The following is a 20,696-nucleotide window of genomic DNA, read 5'->3' as shown; positions in this document are numbered from 1 at the left end:
TAGGTACTATTATCTTCTTCTTTTTACAGATAAGAACACTGAGGCAGACAGTGGTTGAGTAATATGCCCAAGGTCACACAGCTACTAACTGGAGTTGCTGGAATCCGAATCCAGGCAGTCTGGCTCAGATTCTGTGTGCTTAACCACAACATAATACTATGCTGGTGAGAACCTCATGCTTCCACCTTCCAGCAAAAGAAAAAAGGAATTAAAAAAAAAACTATTAAATACATTCTAACTCCAATCAGTCTGAAATTAAGCAGTCATCAGAGTCTCCTTCCCAAACAAACCAGGGAAGCCAGTTTGTGAGAGGTATTAGCACACCAGAACCTGATTCTCAGAAAAAACTAAGAATCTAGTGACAAAACAAACCTCATTCATGTTCAAGAAATACACTTTTCTAAACTTGGCTAACAGAAATGTAGAATGTGAATTTTAAACAACAGCAAAAGACATCAAAGCTCATTGGAAACTAAACATTAATAAATTTATCAGGGGAAAAATTAGCATCCAATCATTAGAATAAGATAATGTAAGGAAAAACTTTATCCTAAGATAACCAGACATTAACACTGCATAACAAAGTTTGCAAGTCAGTTATTTCTGAGTACCTACAATGTGCATGTTATATAATGAATGTTCTAATACCCAACAGATTCTCAAGAGATGATAACGGTATGCAGCTGACTACATGTTTCTTATCATGAATAAAATAACCACTGTCGGGGAAGAAATATACAGACAGAAATGGCCTAGAGAATTTGTTAACTCTCTCCCCACTTCCAAAAAGGACCAAAGCACGCCAAATTTTTGTAGTAATTGTTTGGAGGAAATCTATGATGAAAAAAATTCAAGATATTTACCCTTATGAGTAAATAAATAACAATGTTTCATTGACATTAGCATCATACATTCCAGTCCTGCTTTGATATAGAAATGCTTTGTAATCCGTGTTGCCTCTTAACTTCACAGACAACTCATCTTCAGAATGGTTTTAATAATATATGCTTACCTTATTACACAAAAGATTATCAGTTAATTAGTATTTATAAAAGATCTAGAGATAAGTAGATTATGTCAATAACACTTTGCAGTCTCATGATACCTCTTATCCAAGAAACTCAAGACTTACCAACTATTACACTGACAACATACTCTGTTTTTCTTGTTTTATTAGTGGGAAACATGGGCAAAAAGATTAAAATTTTGACCAAGTCAAGTCACTACAAAACTCAGTAGCAATCTCTGAATAGAACCTGAATCGCTTATCACATATTGTTCTGAACAGGTACCAATGGTCCGAATTACAGTTTTACGTTAATTATCTTTAAATATTTTTGATCAAAAAATATGGATTTTTATGGGTTCCGGTACACCAAATATTCCGTATCATTTAGAGACAATAATGTTGGAGGTTTTTCAAAATATTTACTATCTACTACACTGAGAAATCTTATTCAGAAAAACTACTGTTTCGGGGATTCGCTGGTGGCGCAGTGGTTAAGAATCCACCTGCCAATGCAGGGGACACGGGTTCGAGCCCTGGTCCAGGAAGATCCCACATGCCACGGAGCAACTAAGCCCGCGTGCCACAACTACTGAAGCCTGCGGGCCTAGAGCCTGTGCTCTGCAACAGGAGAAGCCACTGCAATGAGAAGCCCACACGCCACAACAAAGAGTAGCCCCCCCCACTCGCTGCAACTAGAGAAAGACCGCCTACAGCAACGAAGACCCAACGCAGCCAAAAATCAATTAATTAATTAATTAAATTTAATAAAGAAAAACTACTGCTTCAAAATTATCTGAACCCATAATCTGTTAACCAATCAACTTGTACCATTGTAAGTGATGGAGAACTGACCGGGTCTGACATGTCCACTTTATTATAATAATTTAAATAGTTAACATTTACAAAATGTTTGTGCCCTTCAGACTGTGTTATAGTCATTAATTATTGGAACTGCTCAACATTTATTTGAGACTATTCAACATTATTTTCATTTGCCCAACAGGGAAAAAGAAGCACAACCAGACGGGATAACTTCCCATGGGCATCAAAGCAAAAGAAGGAAGAGTCTGCTTACCAATGACAACTAATCTTCATTCTAGAGTTTGATAATTATTGGTTTTCTAGGTAGTGATGAAAATACCCCTCTTTTTCATATATTTTACTCCCTCCTCACCAATATGAAGCTCACTTCTCAAAATAATTCATAATGTTTTAAATACATACATTTAAACTAAAAAACATTAAACAATATCTTTGAGGTAGAAAAATGAACAATTTAGAGACTCAGAAGTTAGTTGAATCGACATTCTGTTCCTGGACTAAACCAAGGAATCTCAATACAAATAATTTTCTGTCACTGCCACACACTCATTAATTTTAGTTAAATTGATTAGCAAAATTCTGCAGGACTTTTATTATTTGTTTTCTATTTTAAAAATCAATTAGAGAACTCCCACTACCAAAGGATCACTATATATTGAGAGTGTCCGATTTTAATAAGAAAGAAAACACTCAATAATGCATGAAGATGGAATAAAGATACTCCATAAGTATTTTCAGGACAAAAGCAGTAGAAATTGTCCATTTGAATTATGAATGCTTTGCTATATAAGAGGGAAAAAAAACCTAAAATCTATTCCAGAGGTCAAAAAGGTGTACATTTACTCATAAATAATTTTGACGTTTGAAACTATGATTTGGTATTACTCCACCAGGCACATTTTTCATACAGAAAGATATCCTTGGGGCAGCTTTCCACCTACAGACTGGACACTATTAAAAATCACCCAATTATGAAAAACAACAGTTAGCATGCGGGTAATATTTTATGACAGATTGGCGTAGTTAAGGCTGAAATAACCTATTGAATCCTATAAAAGGCCAATGGAGCTAACTTTCCATGGATGTTGTATTTTGGCTTTGCTCCTCTCTGAGAAAGGGTCGTTTGGCTGTGCTGTCACCATGTCTTTTCGACTTTCTAGTGGATCCAGGAGGCTCTGCTCGCAAGCTGGCACTGGTCAGCTGTCTGGTGGAAGAACAGGCTTCGGGGCTGGAAATGTGTGCAGTGGTCCAGGAGCAGGAAGCAGCCATTCTTGTCCTCTTGGGAGCATTTCTTCTGGAGGAGGTTTCTCTCATGGTGGTGGAGGGTTGGGAAGTGGCATCTGTGCTGGTTTTCTTGAAAATGAGCCTGGCCTCCTCTCTGGGAATGAAAAGGTGACCATGCAGAACCTCAGTGACCGCCTGGCATGCTACCTGGGCCATGTGTGTGCCCTGGAGGAGGCCAACGCCGACCTCGAGCAGAAGATCAAGGGCTGGTATGAGATACATGGGCCTGGTTCTGGCCAGGGACTTGCTCATGACTATAGTAGATATTTCTCAGTCATTGAAGATCTTAAAAGGTGGGTAAGAAAGATGGATACTTTTACTACAGACTTTGGGTGTGCATAACCTAAAAAAAGACATAATAGAAAATGTGCTTAGCAACTTCATGTGGCGTAGAATTTGCTCACTCTACATTCCCAGTGCTTAGCACACTGCCTGGCAATAAAAATTTGTAGAATTAATTAATGAAAAAGAAATTGTTTCCAAATAGATATAATTGCTTTGTTGATCTTATATTTAGCTCATACTTTTTGATCAAGAGTAATAAAAGTGTCTGTGATTGGAATCTTACACTTTGGCTCTTAAGCTCTGCAGAAAATCCAGATTTCTTTAATGTAGGAAAAAATGATACTAAAATAGATGCTTGATGGGTTAAGAAGGTAAGAATCACACTGAAATCTGGAGTCTCCCTTGACTTTGGGGACTTAACATTTCACACCATCTACCCTGTTTAGATTATTCCTGTGACCACCTGTAATGCCAGCATTGTTCTACAAAATGACAATGCCAAACTGACCACTGATGACTTCAGGCTGAGTAGGTAGACATAAAGTAATTAATTATAATAAATGTAAAAATACTATGGAGTAAAGAACACAACTTTTGCTTTAAAAACCAACGTGTTTTTATAAAGTCAGACTAGATCACTACATTAAATTAAATTAAATATGCCTTGAAAAAAAGGTATCATAAATTTTAAACAGTATTTTTCTTCAACGGTTAAGCACACTGGATGCCAAAACTCAGCTCTGAAGAAACAACTCCTCCAAAATAGTATTCATAAATCAGTAGGTATTCCAAAGTGTTTCATGACTTTGCTGTCACCCATAAGCTTCAGGAGTGTGTACTGAACATCGATATCTTCCAGTATATGAAATGTCTGAAAAAGTTGTGCTTTCGACCTGCCAACTATTGTAATTCTCAAGCACTTTAACAACCTCACAGGTATGAAAATGAGCTTACTCTGAGCCAGAGCATTGAGACTGACATCAACGGTCTTCACAGAGTTATGGGTGAGCTGACCCTTTGTACGAGCAACCTGCAGATGCAGGGCGAAGCGCTCAATGAGGAATTGACATACTTCCAAAAAAGTCACGAGGAGGTAAGGAACCCTGCAGCGTGCCTCCCTATGGTATCTGATTTCCTTCCTCAAGTCCATTGTGTGGATCTCAATCAAAAGTCTACCTTGAGGGCTTCCCTGGTGGCGCAGTGGTTGAGAATCTGCCTGCTAATGCAGGGGACAGGGGTTTGAGCCCTGGTCTGGGAGGATCCCACATGCCGCGGAGCAACTAGGCCCGTGAGCCACAACTACTGAGCCTGCGCGTCTGGAGCCTGTGCTCCGCAACAAGAGGGGCCGCGACAGTGAGAGGACGGCGCACCGCAATGAAGAGTGGCCCCCACTCTCTGCAACTAGAGAAAGCCCTCGCACAGAAACGAAGACCCAAGACAGCCCAAAATAAATAAATAAATAAATAAATAAAATTTCCTGACCGTCGCTCATAAGCATTTACTTACACTCTAATACTTAGGCTGAAGGGTTGAAAACCACAAAAGTGTTGTAGAAATGCAAGCATGAATAGCAGAAGAGATTAGACAAGAAAATGATTTCTTATTTAAAGAGGCAAAAAGTCTTGAATCTGATGAGTCATTAGAACAAACTTGAAAAATGACACGATGCCAATTAGGGATAGTGGTGCAGGCGTAAGTATAGGTTTCCATGGTGATAAACACTCCTACAGTTAAGGCAGTGTCATGATGTAATGACTGGGATCTACAACAGCAGGCTTTTCCCAGGTGAAAAACATACCATCTGGAACCTCAGTTAGCAGAATACAGGATAAACAAGCTGCTGATTCGAAAATCAAAATCCATAGAGATTTGGTCCAGCCAGAGATTACAGCGAACATTCAGTAATTGAAGAATTAATGAGTCAAGCAAGAAACCTATACTCCTCAACCTCTTTCCTATAGGTAATAGTTTTGTGGGATTTTTAAAATAAAACCTAATGCATCGCAACATATACATAATCTTGCCTTCTATTTTTTAGGTAACTGCTGCTAGTGATCAAAATTTGGGAGCTATTTTTAAATGGTCAGTGACATAGTGGTTATTGATTACCTCAACTTGTCATTAAAAACAAAAGCAGTCTTCTGTTCAAAAGGGGGTTGTATTCCAAGAGTTGTTTATAAACTTTTCTATGTAACAAACATATTTCACACTTACCATATGTCACGTATTATTCATGGTCCTTTACGAATATAATTTGTTTAATCCTTATGACAACTCTATGAAGTAGGAACTAATGTCTTCACTTTACAGATGAAGAAACACCAAGGCACACAGATGTTAAGTAATTTTCTCAACATCACACAGCTGATAAGTAGCGATAATAACTGGGGAGGTGGAAGTGCAAAAATGTGGCTCCAGGATTCTTTAGGCTCCATGACATGCTGACCTTTGGGAACTTGAATATACTTTCTTAGAAACAATGTTATAAATAGCTATAAAATTCCACACTAGCTTATTTTAACCACATGTAGCTGACCTGAAATTCTGCAGATCTGTTGATGTACTATCCCTGGTTCCCAGAACAGTATCAATCAGAGTAAGTGCTCGATAAATATTTGTTGAATTTAATATAGAAAGGACATACCACTAATGACATTGGCACTCTAGAATGACTTGGAGCGCCCAACAGCAGGAACATAGGTGCTCTCCTCTCCAGCATTGCCCACGTTGGCCCCGACAGCTTTATGGTGGAAAGGAATTTGGACTAATGGGCCTTATGGAGGTGGCCAAGTCTTTGGCAGCAGATGACAGATGGGGTCTTGGTTTTAGCAGCAGGGCAGCCGCTCAAAACTTCAGCAGCAACACTAGAGAGAGAATCTGGTTTCTACCGCTGGGTAGAAGGATATAATAGAAGTCTGTGACAGAAGGTGGTGTGAGGTACGTAGTGGGATGGCAAGGTGAGCTGAAAGGACCATGCTACACGGAAACTGGGTCTCTAACTAGGGCAGCTGTTTGTAAGCAAGGGAAGATGATAAATAAGCCATCAGCAACCAAGAGTCTACAACTAGGTCAACTATGGAGACAGTAAATAATCTCTATTGTTTCTTAGTAAAAAAAAGAAAAAAAAAGTGAATTATTTTTCTGACACTTTCTCAACATTGTGAAAGTTACATAAGAGAAGACTTGCTGTGATCATATAAAACACAACAAAAATTATTCACAAGTTCTTTGAGATTAGGGACTGTGACTTGTCAGTTTTATTCCCAAGATCTAGCAGAGTATTTTTTGCAAGATGTTTAATTAATAATTGATAAAAATTGACTTATTACTGGTATATAAAATATAAGCTAATAATAGAATGATAAATGATAAAATAAAATAATAAATAATAGAATGATAAATTATAGAATTATAAATAGAAATTAGGTAATAGAATAAACAAACAGAATAATTGATAAATAAATATAACAAATTGAATAATAAATAAGAGACTAATAAGCAAATACAATCATAAGTGAATAGAGTAATAGGTGAATGGTAAATGAATGAAGCAATAGCACCAACTATTATATTATATATATATAATATATTATAATATATATATTATATATTATGATATATATATTATATATATTCTGATTATATTAATCAGAAACAATGCAATGAATTTGAAATAATCATATTACCTTGTTATACAATATGTAATGTGAGCAATTAAGAAAGCAGTTATTAAACTTATCCTTTCCCCAAAATAACTTATTCTGAAGCTATCAAAATTCCCAAATCTAATTTTGAAAATCTTATGGCACAGCAGGAAGACAGGACTCCAGTTTATTCAGACAGACATTTTGCTCCCACTTCCTTTTGGAACACAACATCAAAATCTACAAAGCAATGTGATGGGGAATATTCTTTACCTTATGAATAAATAAGCAGATTAAAATGCAGGTGCCTTGGGGCTTTACTTAAGCAATACCACTAACTACTTTTAAATCTTCACTCATCATTCTGGGTCTTAATTTTTTAATTTTAAAAGAAATAAATTGGTCTAAATTATTATGCATTCTTCATCCCTTTCTAAGTGCTAGAGAATTATTCAAAACTTGCCTAAAGTCTTCGGACTAGAGAGCAGAAAGTGCGTATAATTTAATAGAAAACACTTTAGAAATATTCTTATTTGAACCAAATTTTAACCACTTTCCCAAAGCATTGGTATGAAAATAAGCTTTATCTACAGAACAGAATGGAGGTCAATTGCCCAGTTGATGTTTTCAAAACTTTGACGAGTGCTGATCTATAAATGAATATGAAAACCAAATTGAAGAAAAAGACATCACAAAAGAGCATCATGCCTCAATGCCTTTCTACCTCACTTTCAAAACAGTCATTTTCTTCTAGGTTCATTTTAACAAAAAGAATCAGAGAAAATAGAAGTACAGTTTTTTTCTCTGTTTTAACTTAGTTTAAAAGCCTTTTAAACCTTAATAGAATATGGTAAAAATCCATCCCAACGCAAAGGGGCATCCAAGCATCTAGCCAGTCAGGCAACTACAGATTTGGGCTGTGCAATTTAAATCCTCTGCCAGCTGCAGTTTGGCGCCACCTGCTGGCAGCTGTCTTCTATGTCTAAAACCAGGAGAGAATTCAGGGACCAGCTGACTCCCAAGAAAGCAGCAGTTCCAGGAATCCGCAGCCTGTTTAGCTGGCCTGACTCATCCTCAACTTCCCCATTCCTGAAACTCCCCTTCCCTAACCACCACCCCCTAGCCCTGCCTGTCCACCAGCCATATAGCCCTTCCTCACCCCAGAAAATTACAAGCTTTAGCCCACCTTCTTGGGGGCTGGATGCAGAATGAGCACCAACACCCAATCACTTTATGTCTAAATTTTTCAGCAATGCCACATGGTACCAGGGGTTTCCACGGTACTTATATATGGCTGTTCAAGGACTGATGTCCCCAGCATATAAATTCATGAACAGATCTATGGGTACATGATACACATAAGTACTTCATGAAGTATGAATGGCCAACAAACATTAAAAAGTGCCCAACGCCCAGCATCTCTAGTAATCAAAGAAAGGCATCAAAACAGGTCCAGTTTGTTTAATGATAATATTCATTTTAGCAAGGGTGTAGACAAAAGGCACTAATACATTGCTGGATGGAATGTATCAATAAATTAACAAAAACTTCATGAGAACAACTCAGCAACAGGTATCAAAAGCCTTTAAGAAAAGAATATACCAGCAACTCCATTTCTAGGAATTTATTCTTAAATAATCAGTTATTTATTATATGTCCATTCCTCCTAGCAGTGTTTATCATAGTGAAAAATTAAGCATAATAAAATATCCAACAATGAAGAATCAACAGACTGTTAGAAAACACCCATCAAAGCCCATCAGAGGAGTCTCATGCAGCCATTAGGAATGTTCAGCTTCATGTATTGACCTGAAAAGATGTCAGTCATCAATTGAGAAATGAAAAGTAGAGTTTCAAGACAATAAATACAGTGTCATCTACTTGTACAAGAAAAATAATTGTATGCAAATTATATACATGCTTATTAAAAATTTGAAACAATATACATATAAATGTTAACAGTGACTATTCATGGGTAGTGGAAATATGAGTGATGTTTATTCCAGCTACATGTTTATATACATTTTCTAATTTTTCTGAAATAAATATGTACTACTGGTAAAATTTTTATATCTTCAACGAAAAACCATATGTATATTTAAATGTTTTTTCAATGTTCCTTTTTTTCATTTTTAAGAAAAAAACTAAAAGAGTAGCCAAGCGGTAAGAAATGTGGTAGAAACTTTTAAGAACAATTAAGAAAGAAGAAGTGCATGGGTAAGAGAAGCTGGTAAATTAGGAATTTGTGAGTGGGGCAAGAAAAGCATTCTAGAAGAAGCAGGGTTTGAACTGTGGTAAAATGTGGATACATGGAAAGAAGAGAACAGGGCATGGTTTGGGTCCTTGGCTCCAGGACTAATCACGTCAAAGGGCTTCTAGAAATACCCAGTCACCTACCGTGAAGAGGTGACGGGTTAGTACATAAACATCATCCATTTGCCCTTTTTAGAAATACTTGTGTCCACTCTGCACCCAGAAGGGCAATGGTAGCCCCTGGACTTGCTGTTGACGCCACTGGGGAAGGATGCTAGGCTTACCAGGTACCCTTCAACCAAGGATTCCCAGACACCTGGTTTCTCTGTCTCCCTCCAGGGCACAGGCATCGAAGAAGAACAGCTGCTTGCTGGGAACTGTTTCTCACTCATCTAGTCATCAGAGCTGAATATTGTTCCTTTTCTCCCTTCCTGAAAAGCTCTGGCTTCTGAGCCAGCATTCCCATGGGTTCCCTCCACAAAACAGTAACCATACAGGCTGGCCCCCTGGGTCCTAAGCCCACAGCCAACCCTCCCAAGCCTGGCCCAGATCTACAGCCTCTCTATTCAGACTTGTCCTGTGAGCCCTTCCCATCCGAGGCCACAGATCTGCAACGGTTTCTCAACAGCTCTGTTCTCTGGGGGTCAGCCTTGTGCCCCGGGGCCAGTGCAGGTAGACTGTCTACCTGAGCCTTACCCAGTCTCTGTGCCTGGGATGAGCCTTGGTGGGATGGGTCTGATGAGCACGGAGATCACTCATGGGCAAATAACAGTTTGGCTAAGTACTAGAAAGATCTCCAAAGTGTGTTCCATTAACTTGTACATGGAATTCTTTTATAATTATTTTAACCTTTCCTGAACCCATGGTTATGTCTCCTTTCCCATTTCTAATCTTTCTAATTTTTTTTCTAATCTTATACATTTTGAATCTCTCTCTCTTTTCCTTAACCAGGGTCACAAAGAGGTCATCTATTTTAATGGTCTCTTTAAAGAACCGGTTTTTGAGCGTCTGTATGTATTCGTTACTTTCTATCTCAATGATGTCAGCTCTTATTTTTATTAATTTATTTTTCATCCATTTGATCTTGTTGTTCTTTAAAAAATTTGTAGTAAGTTTCTTCATTATTAGTCTCTCTTTAATAATGCAGCCATGTGAGGCTATACATTTTCCTCTATAATTTCAGCTATAACCCAAAAGTCCAGGTACAAAGTTTTCTTCTTTTCATTACTTTCAAGTTGGTTTGTAACATCAGCTTTGATTTCCTTTGGTCCAAGAGTTATTTAGGAGAATGTATCTGCATTTACAAATTAAGGTTGTTCGGGTTGTCTTTTTATTATTGAATTCTTATTGTGTCAAATAAAAACGATTAAGGAGGACTTTCGTTAGAAAGACTCTTGCAATGGGGAGATTGCTGTGATCTCAGAAATCTGCAAGTGTGTCAAAATCATACAGAAAAAGGGTTTTCTTTTTTTTTTTTTGTGGTACGCGGGCCTTTCACCGCTGTGGCCTCTCCCATTGCAGAGCACAGGCTCCGGATGCGCAGGCTCAGCGGCCATGGCTCACGGGCCCAGCTGCTCCGCGGCATGTGGGATTTTCCCGGACCGGGGCACGAACCCGTGTCCCCTGCATCGGCAGGCGGACTCTCAACCACTGTGCCACCAGGGAAGCCCAAGGGGTTTTCTTTTATAGAGTAAAAGAGGAGGCAGGCAGAGATAAGCAGAATCTTTGGAGAGGAAGCAGGGCAAGCTAGGAGGAATGACCACTGAGGTCTGACAGGAAGAGGGTCTCTCTGTGGTCAGATGATTCCCAGGAGAAGTTGATAAGGGGGCATGTCCCACCTTTTGTGTGTGTGTGTGTGCTCGCTGAAGCCTGAGGGCAAGCAGATCAAGGGCCTGCGCAAAAGAGAGAAGCCGGACCAAACAAGGTCAAGACAAAGCAGAGAGTAAGAAACAGGCTACTGTGAGTACTTAGTCAATTGTAACTCCGATTGGAAGGTTGCCTTGGAAGAATTCCTCGGCAAGCCCCCCTTCCTCAGTCAGCTATCTTTATCAGGTTTCCTCTCGGAATGGACATGTACAGGCCAGTTAAGGAGGACCTGTAACTGCTAACCTCTAATTTGGCACGATTTCTACCAAATATAAGCATCAGTCTACCCAGTTCTTAAGTACAAGTGCTGAACTTCTGCAGCTTACGGGCTAGTAAAGGAAATCCCTCCTGACTGTAATATAAAACACTTCGTAAATCTGACCAGAAAGTGATGCACTTAGTAACCGAATTGCTACATATTAGAGCTCGAAGGGAACCTGAGAATTATAGAGTCCGATATAATAGTTTTCCAGATCAGGAGACTGTGACCTCATCTAGAGACACCCAAGATGTTGGAATTTGAGAACAATATTTATAAAGTGTCATAGTCCTGATGGCTGAGGACAGAGGACATGAACAGGTGAAGGTTTCCCCTGAGCCTATGAGATAAAATACCATCCCATTCCTTCCTATAAAATTATTCTTTTACCACTGGGACTCCTTGACCAAAAGTTTGTAGCCTCTCTGTGATCAGAAGGTCAGATCTGAGGGGTCAACCTCAGAGAGACAGAGGGGAGAATGCCCAGAGGATTGACTTAGCAATGGCAGGAGCCACGGGAGGCTGGGTCTTGCCGCTCACATTACCATCTGGGTTATAGATGTCTGTGCGTTCTCTGAATAGAAGCTATTGTCTACCTGGTATGAAGAAAGGTCCAAAAGGACCTCTCAAGCAAAAAATAAGTCCCTGTGCTTACTTCAATCTGTCTTAACTCTCCAACCCTACAAAGTCACTTGCCCATTCTCTTAACTCTCCATAAACTGGCTAAATGATCTTCAGGAAAATTTAAAAACTGAGCTGCATAAAGGGATTCTAGAGCATTCGAGCACGACAAGCACAAAGCTAAGTCATTTTCTCTTAGAACAAAATTTGGCAAAATGGTGCCAAACAGATGCAGGTGGGGAAGAGGAAGGCTTCAAACAGACACGCTTAACGGAAGCTATTAAGGGAAGATTGGAAAAGGTGACAGGGAACAAATTCAGGAAGGGAGAGGAAGGCGTGAAGGAAGAGAAACAGTCACAGCATGGGTGGATTTCTGCTCTATTTTTGTAGGTGTTTGTAACTTCTTTGGTGTCTGACAAGAACACTGGGTTGAAATCGATTTAGGGATGGTGCCAGATCCAGCTGGAGTGTCCTTTCAGGATACTTATTGTTGCAATTTTTGTTTCTTCCAAGTAGTTGAGCCTAGGGGCGCTCACAGTGGCCACCACCAGGACACTGACCTAAACAACGATTCCCTACAGGGGAGGCCCCGGCTCATTCTGGCAGGTCCTTCCCTGCCCTTTCCCCAAACAACACCTCCCCCCACCAACACACACACACACGCACACACACACACACACACACACACCCTGAATTACAAACCCAGAAGGTGGAGAAATAAAGACTTAGGAGGCAGAACACATGGTAAAGGACAAAAGTGATCAAATTGCTCGTGAAGCAAGTCAAGCCGTGCTGTTTTTCATCCTTTCATTCAGTGAATATTTATTATCTCTCTACAATATGTGGCATATTACAAAGAGGCTGTGCACACATCAGCTGGGAGCTTTTCCCTTTTCCGTACTGTCTGCCACAAAAATTTCTGCCTACACTCCACAAATACACTGTGCCCGCCTCCTTCCCTTAGCTATTCTGATCTTGTGTTTTTATTTGAAAGACTCATAACAGAATATTTTCTGGAGTGAACAGAAGGCAGAAGCCCTGAGTTCATTCTATTCTTAACTTGAAAGACTCATCAGGGGCAACATGCCATACCTTTCGTTATTTGGTTTTCCTCCTAATCTAAAAACATGCAGTTTATTCCTCTGTAATCTTTTAAAATGCAAATCTATCTCACCAAAAACAATGCTGTTGGTTACTATTTGCAAATCATTCTGCACTTATAAAAATCATGTTCTACAGTGAAGTGTAGTTTATATGATTCTTTACAGGTAAAAATAAATGAATAAATAAACCGCTAATCACAAAGTATTCAAACCTACATGTAACTGAAGGCAGAGCATTGAACTGGGAGCCTGGACATCTGAGGTTCAGTCCACTGCTTCTAAACGATTATGTATTCAACAACCACTGGATGCCAGGCACTGAAGCCAGCATTTCTGAACATTCTGTTTCACTGGAGCCTCACCAGATTCTTGAAGCTTTCATTTTACAGATGAAAGAAATGCCGAGAACTCATTTGTGATCTTTGGCAAATCATTATTTCAAATAGAGTGCGTATTAAATTCGGGGATGTCTCGGAACAATGGAGACTAATGTTTATACAAGAATTGCTAACACTTCAGGCAAGAAGAAAACTTTATTTACGTATGTGATTAAGATTCTTTAATCCACAAAATGCCAACATTCTAGACAGTTTGCAAATCACTCAAGATTAGTCTGTTGGATTGATTCACCATTTAAAAGAAAAGGCACATAGATACAGAAAGCATAAAAATGCATTTAAGGAAATACAAATGGAAGGAACTCCTATGGATTTATGTCTACATTTATTTACACACTGCCTCATTAGGCAAAGAATTTGAGGCAGTAATGGCTATTTTATTCATTAAATACCCTTCCCAGCGGTCATCTCCAAAGTATAGACTAAAAGAATAATGTCAGAGAAGTATCTCAGAATAACTTAATTTTTAAGCTGAATTTTAAATACCAATAAGACATAGATACCAGCATTAAACATTGTATTAAGAAGAAAGCTAAAAAATAGGAAACAAGACAGAATATCTGACATCACAAGCTTCCTCAGTTGTGACCCAAATGTCCAAATATCCCAAAACATAAGGTATATAAAGCTTGCAAACTGAAACTGCCACAACTCAGAAGACAACTAAAGAAAAATTCCACAAACCTCAGACAAAATTCAGAGGCCAAAGATACTGCTAAATTTTGTCTTTTCTCATTCTTTCCACCTAAAGCTCTTTCCACCTAAAGCTCTTTCTACCCAGGATCTCAAATTTCTAAGTTTCATCAAATTTTTCACTTAGTTATTCCTTTCTTTAAACCTTTTAGCCAAATGCCAACCTTTTTGAAAGTGGAAAGATTACATTTCATGATTTTAAGAGGGAGGAGAAGAAAGATGTTTTTCCTCCCATCTCTAATATTTGCATATAATTTAGCCATTAGTGTTTAGACTTCTTTGGTTTCATAGCTTTGGGGAGGGGTGAGGCAAGATGACCAACATACTGTAATGGGTGGCGCATTTTTTAACCTACCTTAGTAGGATATGAGAATTACTCCCAGCTTAACGATTTCAAGCTTGGGAAACACCTTGTACCCCTCGAAGCAGTGGCACGCTAAATGTAAGAACAGTCACACACCACTACTGCAAAAACAATGTGGTAGAACCTAAAAGCTAAGAACTTAAAGTTACACAGTAAAAGGAATGATCACTATTTCATAAGGTGTCCCCATCAAAGGCAGTCTAAGGAAAATTAAAAGAAGGCAGAGCACTGGATAACAAATGATTGAATATAAAGATTCAAGCAAGCACATAGTTTAACAAGCTTGCCAAGATAAGCAAGAAAGTTGTAAATAAACAAAAGTCAGCGACTTGAGCCTAAAGCTCAGAAGGCCAAGAAATATTTTTGGAAGCATCTATACTTTAAAAACAAAACAAAACAAAACAAAAACACTTTTTTAAAATTGTGGTTAAATGCACATAACATAAAATTTACCATCCTGGGACTTCCCTGCTGGTGCAGTGGTTAAAAATCTGCCTGCCAATGCAGGAGACATGGGTTCAAGCCCTGGACCAGGAAGATCTCACATGCCGTGGAGCAACTAAGCCCGTGCACCACAACTACTGAGACTGTGCTCTAGAGCCTGCGAGCCACAACTGCTGAACCCACGTGCCACGACTACTGAAGCCTGCACACCTAGAGCCCGTGCTCCGCAACAACAGAAGCCACCGCAATGAGAAGACCGCGCACCACAACAAAGAGTAGCCACCGCTCGCCGCAACTAGAGAAAGCCTGCGCGCCGCCACGAAGACCCAGCACAGCCAAAATCAAATTAATTAATTAATTTAAAAAAATTTACCATCCTAATTATTTTTCAGTGTACAGTTCAGGAGTGTTAGGTACATTGACATTGTTATGTGACCAATCTCCAGAACTACTTGCATCTTGCAAAATAAAACTCTGTACCCACCGAACAACTCATTTCCTCTCCCCCCAGCCCATGGCAACCACCATTCTATTTTCTGTCTCTGAATTTGACTACAGCAGGTACCTCATATAAATAGAATCATACAGTATTTGTCTTTAAAAAAAGAAAAAAAAAACACTTTCAAAACAGAGAAACTACTAGCAGAGGCAAATGGAAATAATCTAAAGAACAAAGGGACAGAAAAACAGGAAGCAGAAAGTGAAAGACAGGGGAGGATTCTAGATTTCAGTATCTATAAAATATGACCCCAATCATAACATTAGTTATCGGAAGTGGATCCAGATCCTCTTTTCTAAATACCTTTTAAACAAAAATAGAAAAAAACCTGAGCAGAGAGTAGACGGGAGACTCCAGATTTTGGTATCCGCAAAATCACTCCAGGCCTAACACTGGTTCTCAGAAGTGATTCACATAGGGTCTTAGTTGCTCCGCAGCATGTGGGATCTTCATGGACCAGGGATCTTTGCGGACCAGTGATCGAACCCATGTCCCCTACGTTGGCAGGCAGATTCTTAACCACTGCACTACCAGGGAAGTCCGCTTTATCAGGTTTTTATATTAATGTTATACTAGCTACATGACATGAGTTGGGGAGTTTTTCCTTTTTAAAAAAATTTGGGATACTTTAAATCACATTAGAATCAGCTCTCAAAGATGGTGGTGTGGGAAGACATGGAGTTTGAGTCTCCACACAACTAGGGCACCTGCCGGACACTGGTGGGGGACCCCGATGCCCAAGGAGAGGGGAAGAACCCCCAAGATAACTGGTAGGACGTGGGGGGACTGAAGGGGGAGGAGAAGTGGAGGGTGGACAGGACCAGTGCCCCTGAGGGGTGGCTGAGAGGGGTTAGGGGTTCCCACGCCTGGAGGGACCCTCAGGGGCTCAGATTAGGAGGGAGCGTGCGCAGTGTTTCCCCTGCCCAATCGGCAAGGGAAATCTGCCCTGCTCTCCGGCTGGGTCCTACACCCTCAGAGGTCCCCTCTGGTCTGGGTTGGTCCTGGGGGCATAGGAGGGAGGCCGGGGAGATCAGGAGAGGCGGGTGGGAGGGGCCCTACAGGACCAGAGGAGCAGGAGAGGAACAAGGGCGTTTCCCCCTGCCCACTTGAGCCCAGGAAGCCTGCTGGGCTCCAAGGTGAGTCTCCCACCCTCTGAAACTACAGATGGGAGGCACGCCTGGGCCCCTTCTGTTCTGTTGTGCCTAAGCCTCAACTCCCACACCCCACAGGGCCTTTTCCAGCCCCGTGGGTCCTAAGCATAGGCCCCACCCACCGCCCGAACCTCACCCCTGCTTAGGCCCCGCCCTCCACAGCCAAGGCCTTTTCCACCTTTTTGTTTTTCTCCTCTTATTTACTATTGTGGTTCTGTTTTACCTTCTGGTTGTTGTCTCATCTATATTTTTATTTTTATTTTTTTCTAACATATCTGTTAGTTTCCTAGTCTCATTTTATTTTTTACTTTGTTATTGTTCTTTCTTCCTTTTTTTTTTTTTTTTTTTTTTTTGTCACCCCGGGCAGCTTGTGGGATCTTGGTCACGAACCGGGGGTCAGGCCAAAGCTCCTGCGGTGGGAGCTCTGAGTCTGAACCACTGGACTAACAGAGAACCTCAGACCCCAGGTAATATTTATCGTAGTGAGGGTTCCCGGAGGTCCTCATCTCAGCACCAAGACCCAGCTCTACCCAACAGCCTACAAACTCCAGTGTTGGAAGCCTCAGGTCAAACAACCATTAAGACAGGAACATAATCCCACTCATAAAAAAAAGGAAAAGAAAAATGAGATGGCAAAAAGATGTCACAGATGAAGGAGCAAGGTAGAAACCTGTGAGACCAAATAAATGAAGAGGAAATAGGCAATCTACCCGAAAAAAGCATTCAGAGTAATGATAGTAAAAATGACCCAAATCTTGGAAATAGAATAGAGGCACGGATTGAGAAAATACAAGAAATGTTTAACAAAGATCTAGAAGAACTAAAGAATAAACAAACAGACATGAACAACACAATAACTGAAATGAAAAATACACTAGAAGGAATCAGTAGCACAATAACTGAGGCAGAAGAACGAATAAGTGAGCTGGAAGACAAAATGGTGGAAATAACTGCCGAGGAGCAGCATAAAGAAAAAAGGATGATAAGAATTGAAGACAATCTCAGAGACCTCCAGGGCAACACTAAATGCACCACCATTCAAACTATAGAGGGTCCCAGAAAAAGAAGGGAAAAAGAAAGGGTCTGAGAAAATATTTGAAGAGATTATAGTGGAAAACTTCCCTAACATGGGAAAGGAAATAGTCTCCCAAGTCCAGGAAGCAAAGAGAGTCCCATACAGGATAAACCCTAGGAGAAACACACCAAGACACATATTAATCAAATTAACAAAAATTAAAATCAACGAAACAATATTAAAAGCAGCAAGGGAAAAACAGAAAATAACATACAAAGGAATCCCCATAAGGTTATCAGCTGATTTTTTAGCAGAAGCTCTGCAGGCCAGAAGGGAGTGGTAGGATATATTTAAAGGGATGAAGGAGAAAAACCTACAACCAAGATTACTCTACCCAGCAAGGATCTCATTCAGATTCAATGGAGAAGTCAAAAGCTTTTCAGACAAGCAAAAGCTAAGAGAAGTCAGCACGACCAAACCAGCTTTACAACAAATGCTAAAGAAACTTCTCTAGGTGGGAGACACAAGAGAAGAAAAAGATCCACAAAAACAAACCCAAACAAAGTGAGAGAGTGGCATGGACATATATACACTACCAAATGTAAAATAGATAGCTAGTGGGAAGCTGCCACGTAGCACAGGGAGATCAGCTCGGTGCTTAGTGACCACCTAGAGGGGTGGGATAGGGAGGGTGGGAGGGAGACACAAGAGGGAAGAGATATGGGAACGTATGTATATGTATAGCCGATTCACTTTGTTATACAGCAGAAACTAACACACCATTGTAAAGCAATTATACTCCAGTAAAGATGTTACAAAAGAAAACCCAAAACAATTAAGAAAATGGTAATAGGAACATACATATCAATAATAACCTTGAATGTAAATGGATTAAATGCCCCAACCAAAAGACACAGACTGGCTGAATGGATACAAAAGCAAGACCCATATATATGCTGTTACCAAGAGACCCACTTCAGACCTAGAGAGACATACAGACTGAAAGCGAAGGGATGGAAAAAGATATTCCATGGAAATCAAAAGAAAGCTGGAGTAGCAATACTCATATCAGATAAAATAGACTTTAAAATAATGACTGTTACAAGAGATAAGGAAGGACACTACATAATGATCAAGGGATCAATCCAAGAAGAAGATATAACAATTATAAACGTTTATGGACCCAACATAGGAGCACCTCAACACATAAGGCAAATGCTAACAACCATAAAGGGGAAATCGACAGTAACACAACAATAGTAGAGGACTTTAACACCCCACTTACACCAATGGGCAGATCATCCAAACAGAAAATAAATAAGGAAACACAAGCTCTAGATGACACAATAGACCAGATAGATTTAATTGATATTTATAGAACATTCCACCCAAAAGTGGCAGAATACACTTTCTTCTCAAGTGCACACAGAACATTCTCCAGCATAGATCACATCTTGGGTCACAAATCAAGCCTCAGAAAATTTAAGAAAATTGAAATCATATCAAGCATCTTTTTTGACCACAACACTATGAGATTGGAAATCAATTACAGGAAAAAAACTGTAAAACCCACAAATACATGGAGGCTAAACAGTGCACTGCTAAGAGATCACTGAAGAAATCAAAGAGGAAATTTAAAAATACATAAAAACAAATGACAATGAAAACACAATGACCCAAAAGCAGTTCTAAGAGGGAAGTTTATAGCAATGCAATCTCACCTCAAGAAACAAGAAAAATCTCAAATAAACAATCTAACCCTACACCTAAAGCAGCTAGAGAAAGAAGAACAAAGAAAACCCAAAGTCAGTACAAGGAAAGAAATCATAAAGATCAGAGAAGAAATAAATGAAATACAAACAAAGAAAACAATAGCAAAGATCAATAAAACTAAAAGCTGGTTCTTTGAGAAGATAAACAAAATTGATAAACCCTTAGCCAGACTCATCAAGAAAAAAAGGGAGAGGATGCAAATCAATAAAATTAGAAATGAAAAGGGAGAAATCATAACTGACTCTGCAGAAATACAAAGGATTATAAAAGACTACTACAAACAACTATATCCCAATAAAATGGACAACCACGAAGAAATGGACAAGTTCTTGGAAAGGTGCAGTTTTCCAAGACTAAACCAGGAAGAATTAGAAAATATAAACAGACCTATCACAAGTAATGAAATTGAAACTGTAATTTAAAATCTTTCAAAAACGAAAGCCCAGGACCAGATGGCTTCACAGGTGAATTCTATCAAACATTTAGAGAAGAGCTAACACCTATCCTTCTCAAACTCTTCCAAAAAATTGCAGAGGGAGGAACACTCCCAAATTCATTCTACGAGGCCACCATCACCCTGACACCAAAACCAGACAAAAATATCACAAAAAAAGAAAATTATAGACCAATATCACTGATGAACATAGATGCAAAAACCCTGAACAAAATACTAGCAAACAGAATCCAACAACATGTTGAAAGGATATACACCATGATCAAGTGGGATTTATCCCAGGGATGCAAGGATTCTTCAGTATATGCAAAACAATCAATGTGATACACCAAATTAACAAATTGAGGAATAAAAACCATATGATCATCTCAGTAGATGCAGAAAAAGCTTTTGACAAAATTCAACACCATTTATGATAAAAAAAACTCTCCAGAAAATGGGCATAGAGGGAACCTACCTCAACATAATAAAAGGCCACATATGACAAATCCACAGCAAACATCATACTCAATGGTGAAAAACTGAAAGCATTTCCACTAAGATCAGGAACAAGACAAGGATGTCCACTCTCGCCACTCTTATTCAACATAGTTTTGGAAGTCCTAGCCATGGCAATCAGAGAAGAAAAAGAAATAAAAGGAATACAGATTGGAAAAGAAGTAAAACTGTCACTGTTTTCAGATGACGTGATACTATACATAGAAAATCCTAAAGATGCCACCAGAAAACTACTAGAACTAATCAATGAATTTGGTAAGG

At 39.3% G+C, this 20,696-nt stretch overlaps 1 protein-coding gene and 1 long non-coding RNA gene across 2 annotated transcripts in view; one reads left to right on the top strand and one right to left on the bottom strand.

The window, feature by feature from the left end:
* Positions 1-1,855: 1,855 nt before the first annotated feature.
* Positions 1,856-4,390, top strand: LOC149746758 (keratin, type I cytoskeletal 26-like). Its single transcript, XM_089901245.1, has one exon. It carries the CDS (start codon positions 2,894-2,896, stop codon positions 3,455-3,457), a length of 564 nt encoding a protein of 187 aa, XP_089757371.1. The 5' UTR covers positions 1,856-2,893; the 3' UTR covers positions 3,458-4,390.
* Positions 4,391-7,031: 2,641 nt separating this feature from the next.
* The window catches only part of LOC149746757 (uncharacterized), a 50,666-nt gene continuing 37,001 nt past the window's right edge, over positions 7,032-20,696 (bottom strand). Inside the window, exon 3 of the long non-coding RNA XR_016389004.1 lies at positions 7,032-8,853. This is a non-coding gene — a long non-coding RNA (uncharacterized LOC149746757). The remainder of the gene's footprint in view (positions 8,854-20,696) is intronic.

Source organism: Delphinapterus leucas, chromosome 19, assembly GCF_059928025.1.
Source record: "Delphinapterus leucas isolate spDelLeu-1000000601 "Yukka" chromosome 19, BTC_Dleu_Yukka2, whole genome shotgun sequence".
Classification (NCBI taxonomy): domain Eukaryota; kingdom Metazoa; phylum Chordata; class Mammalia; order Artiodactyla; family Monodontidae; genus Delphinapterus; species Delphinapterus leucas.
This window is presented reverse-complemented; position numbering and strand designations above follow the sequence as displayed.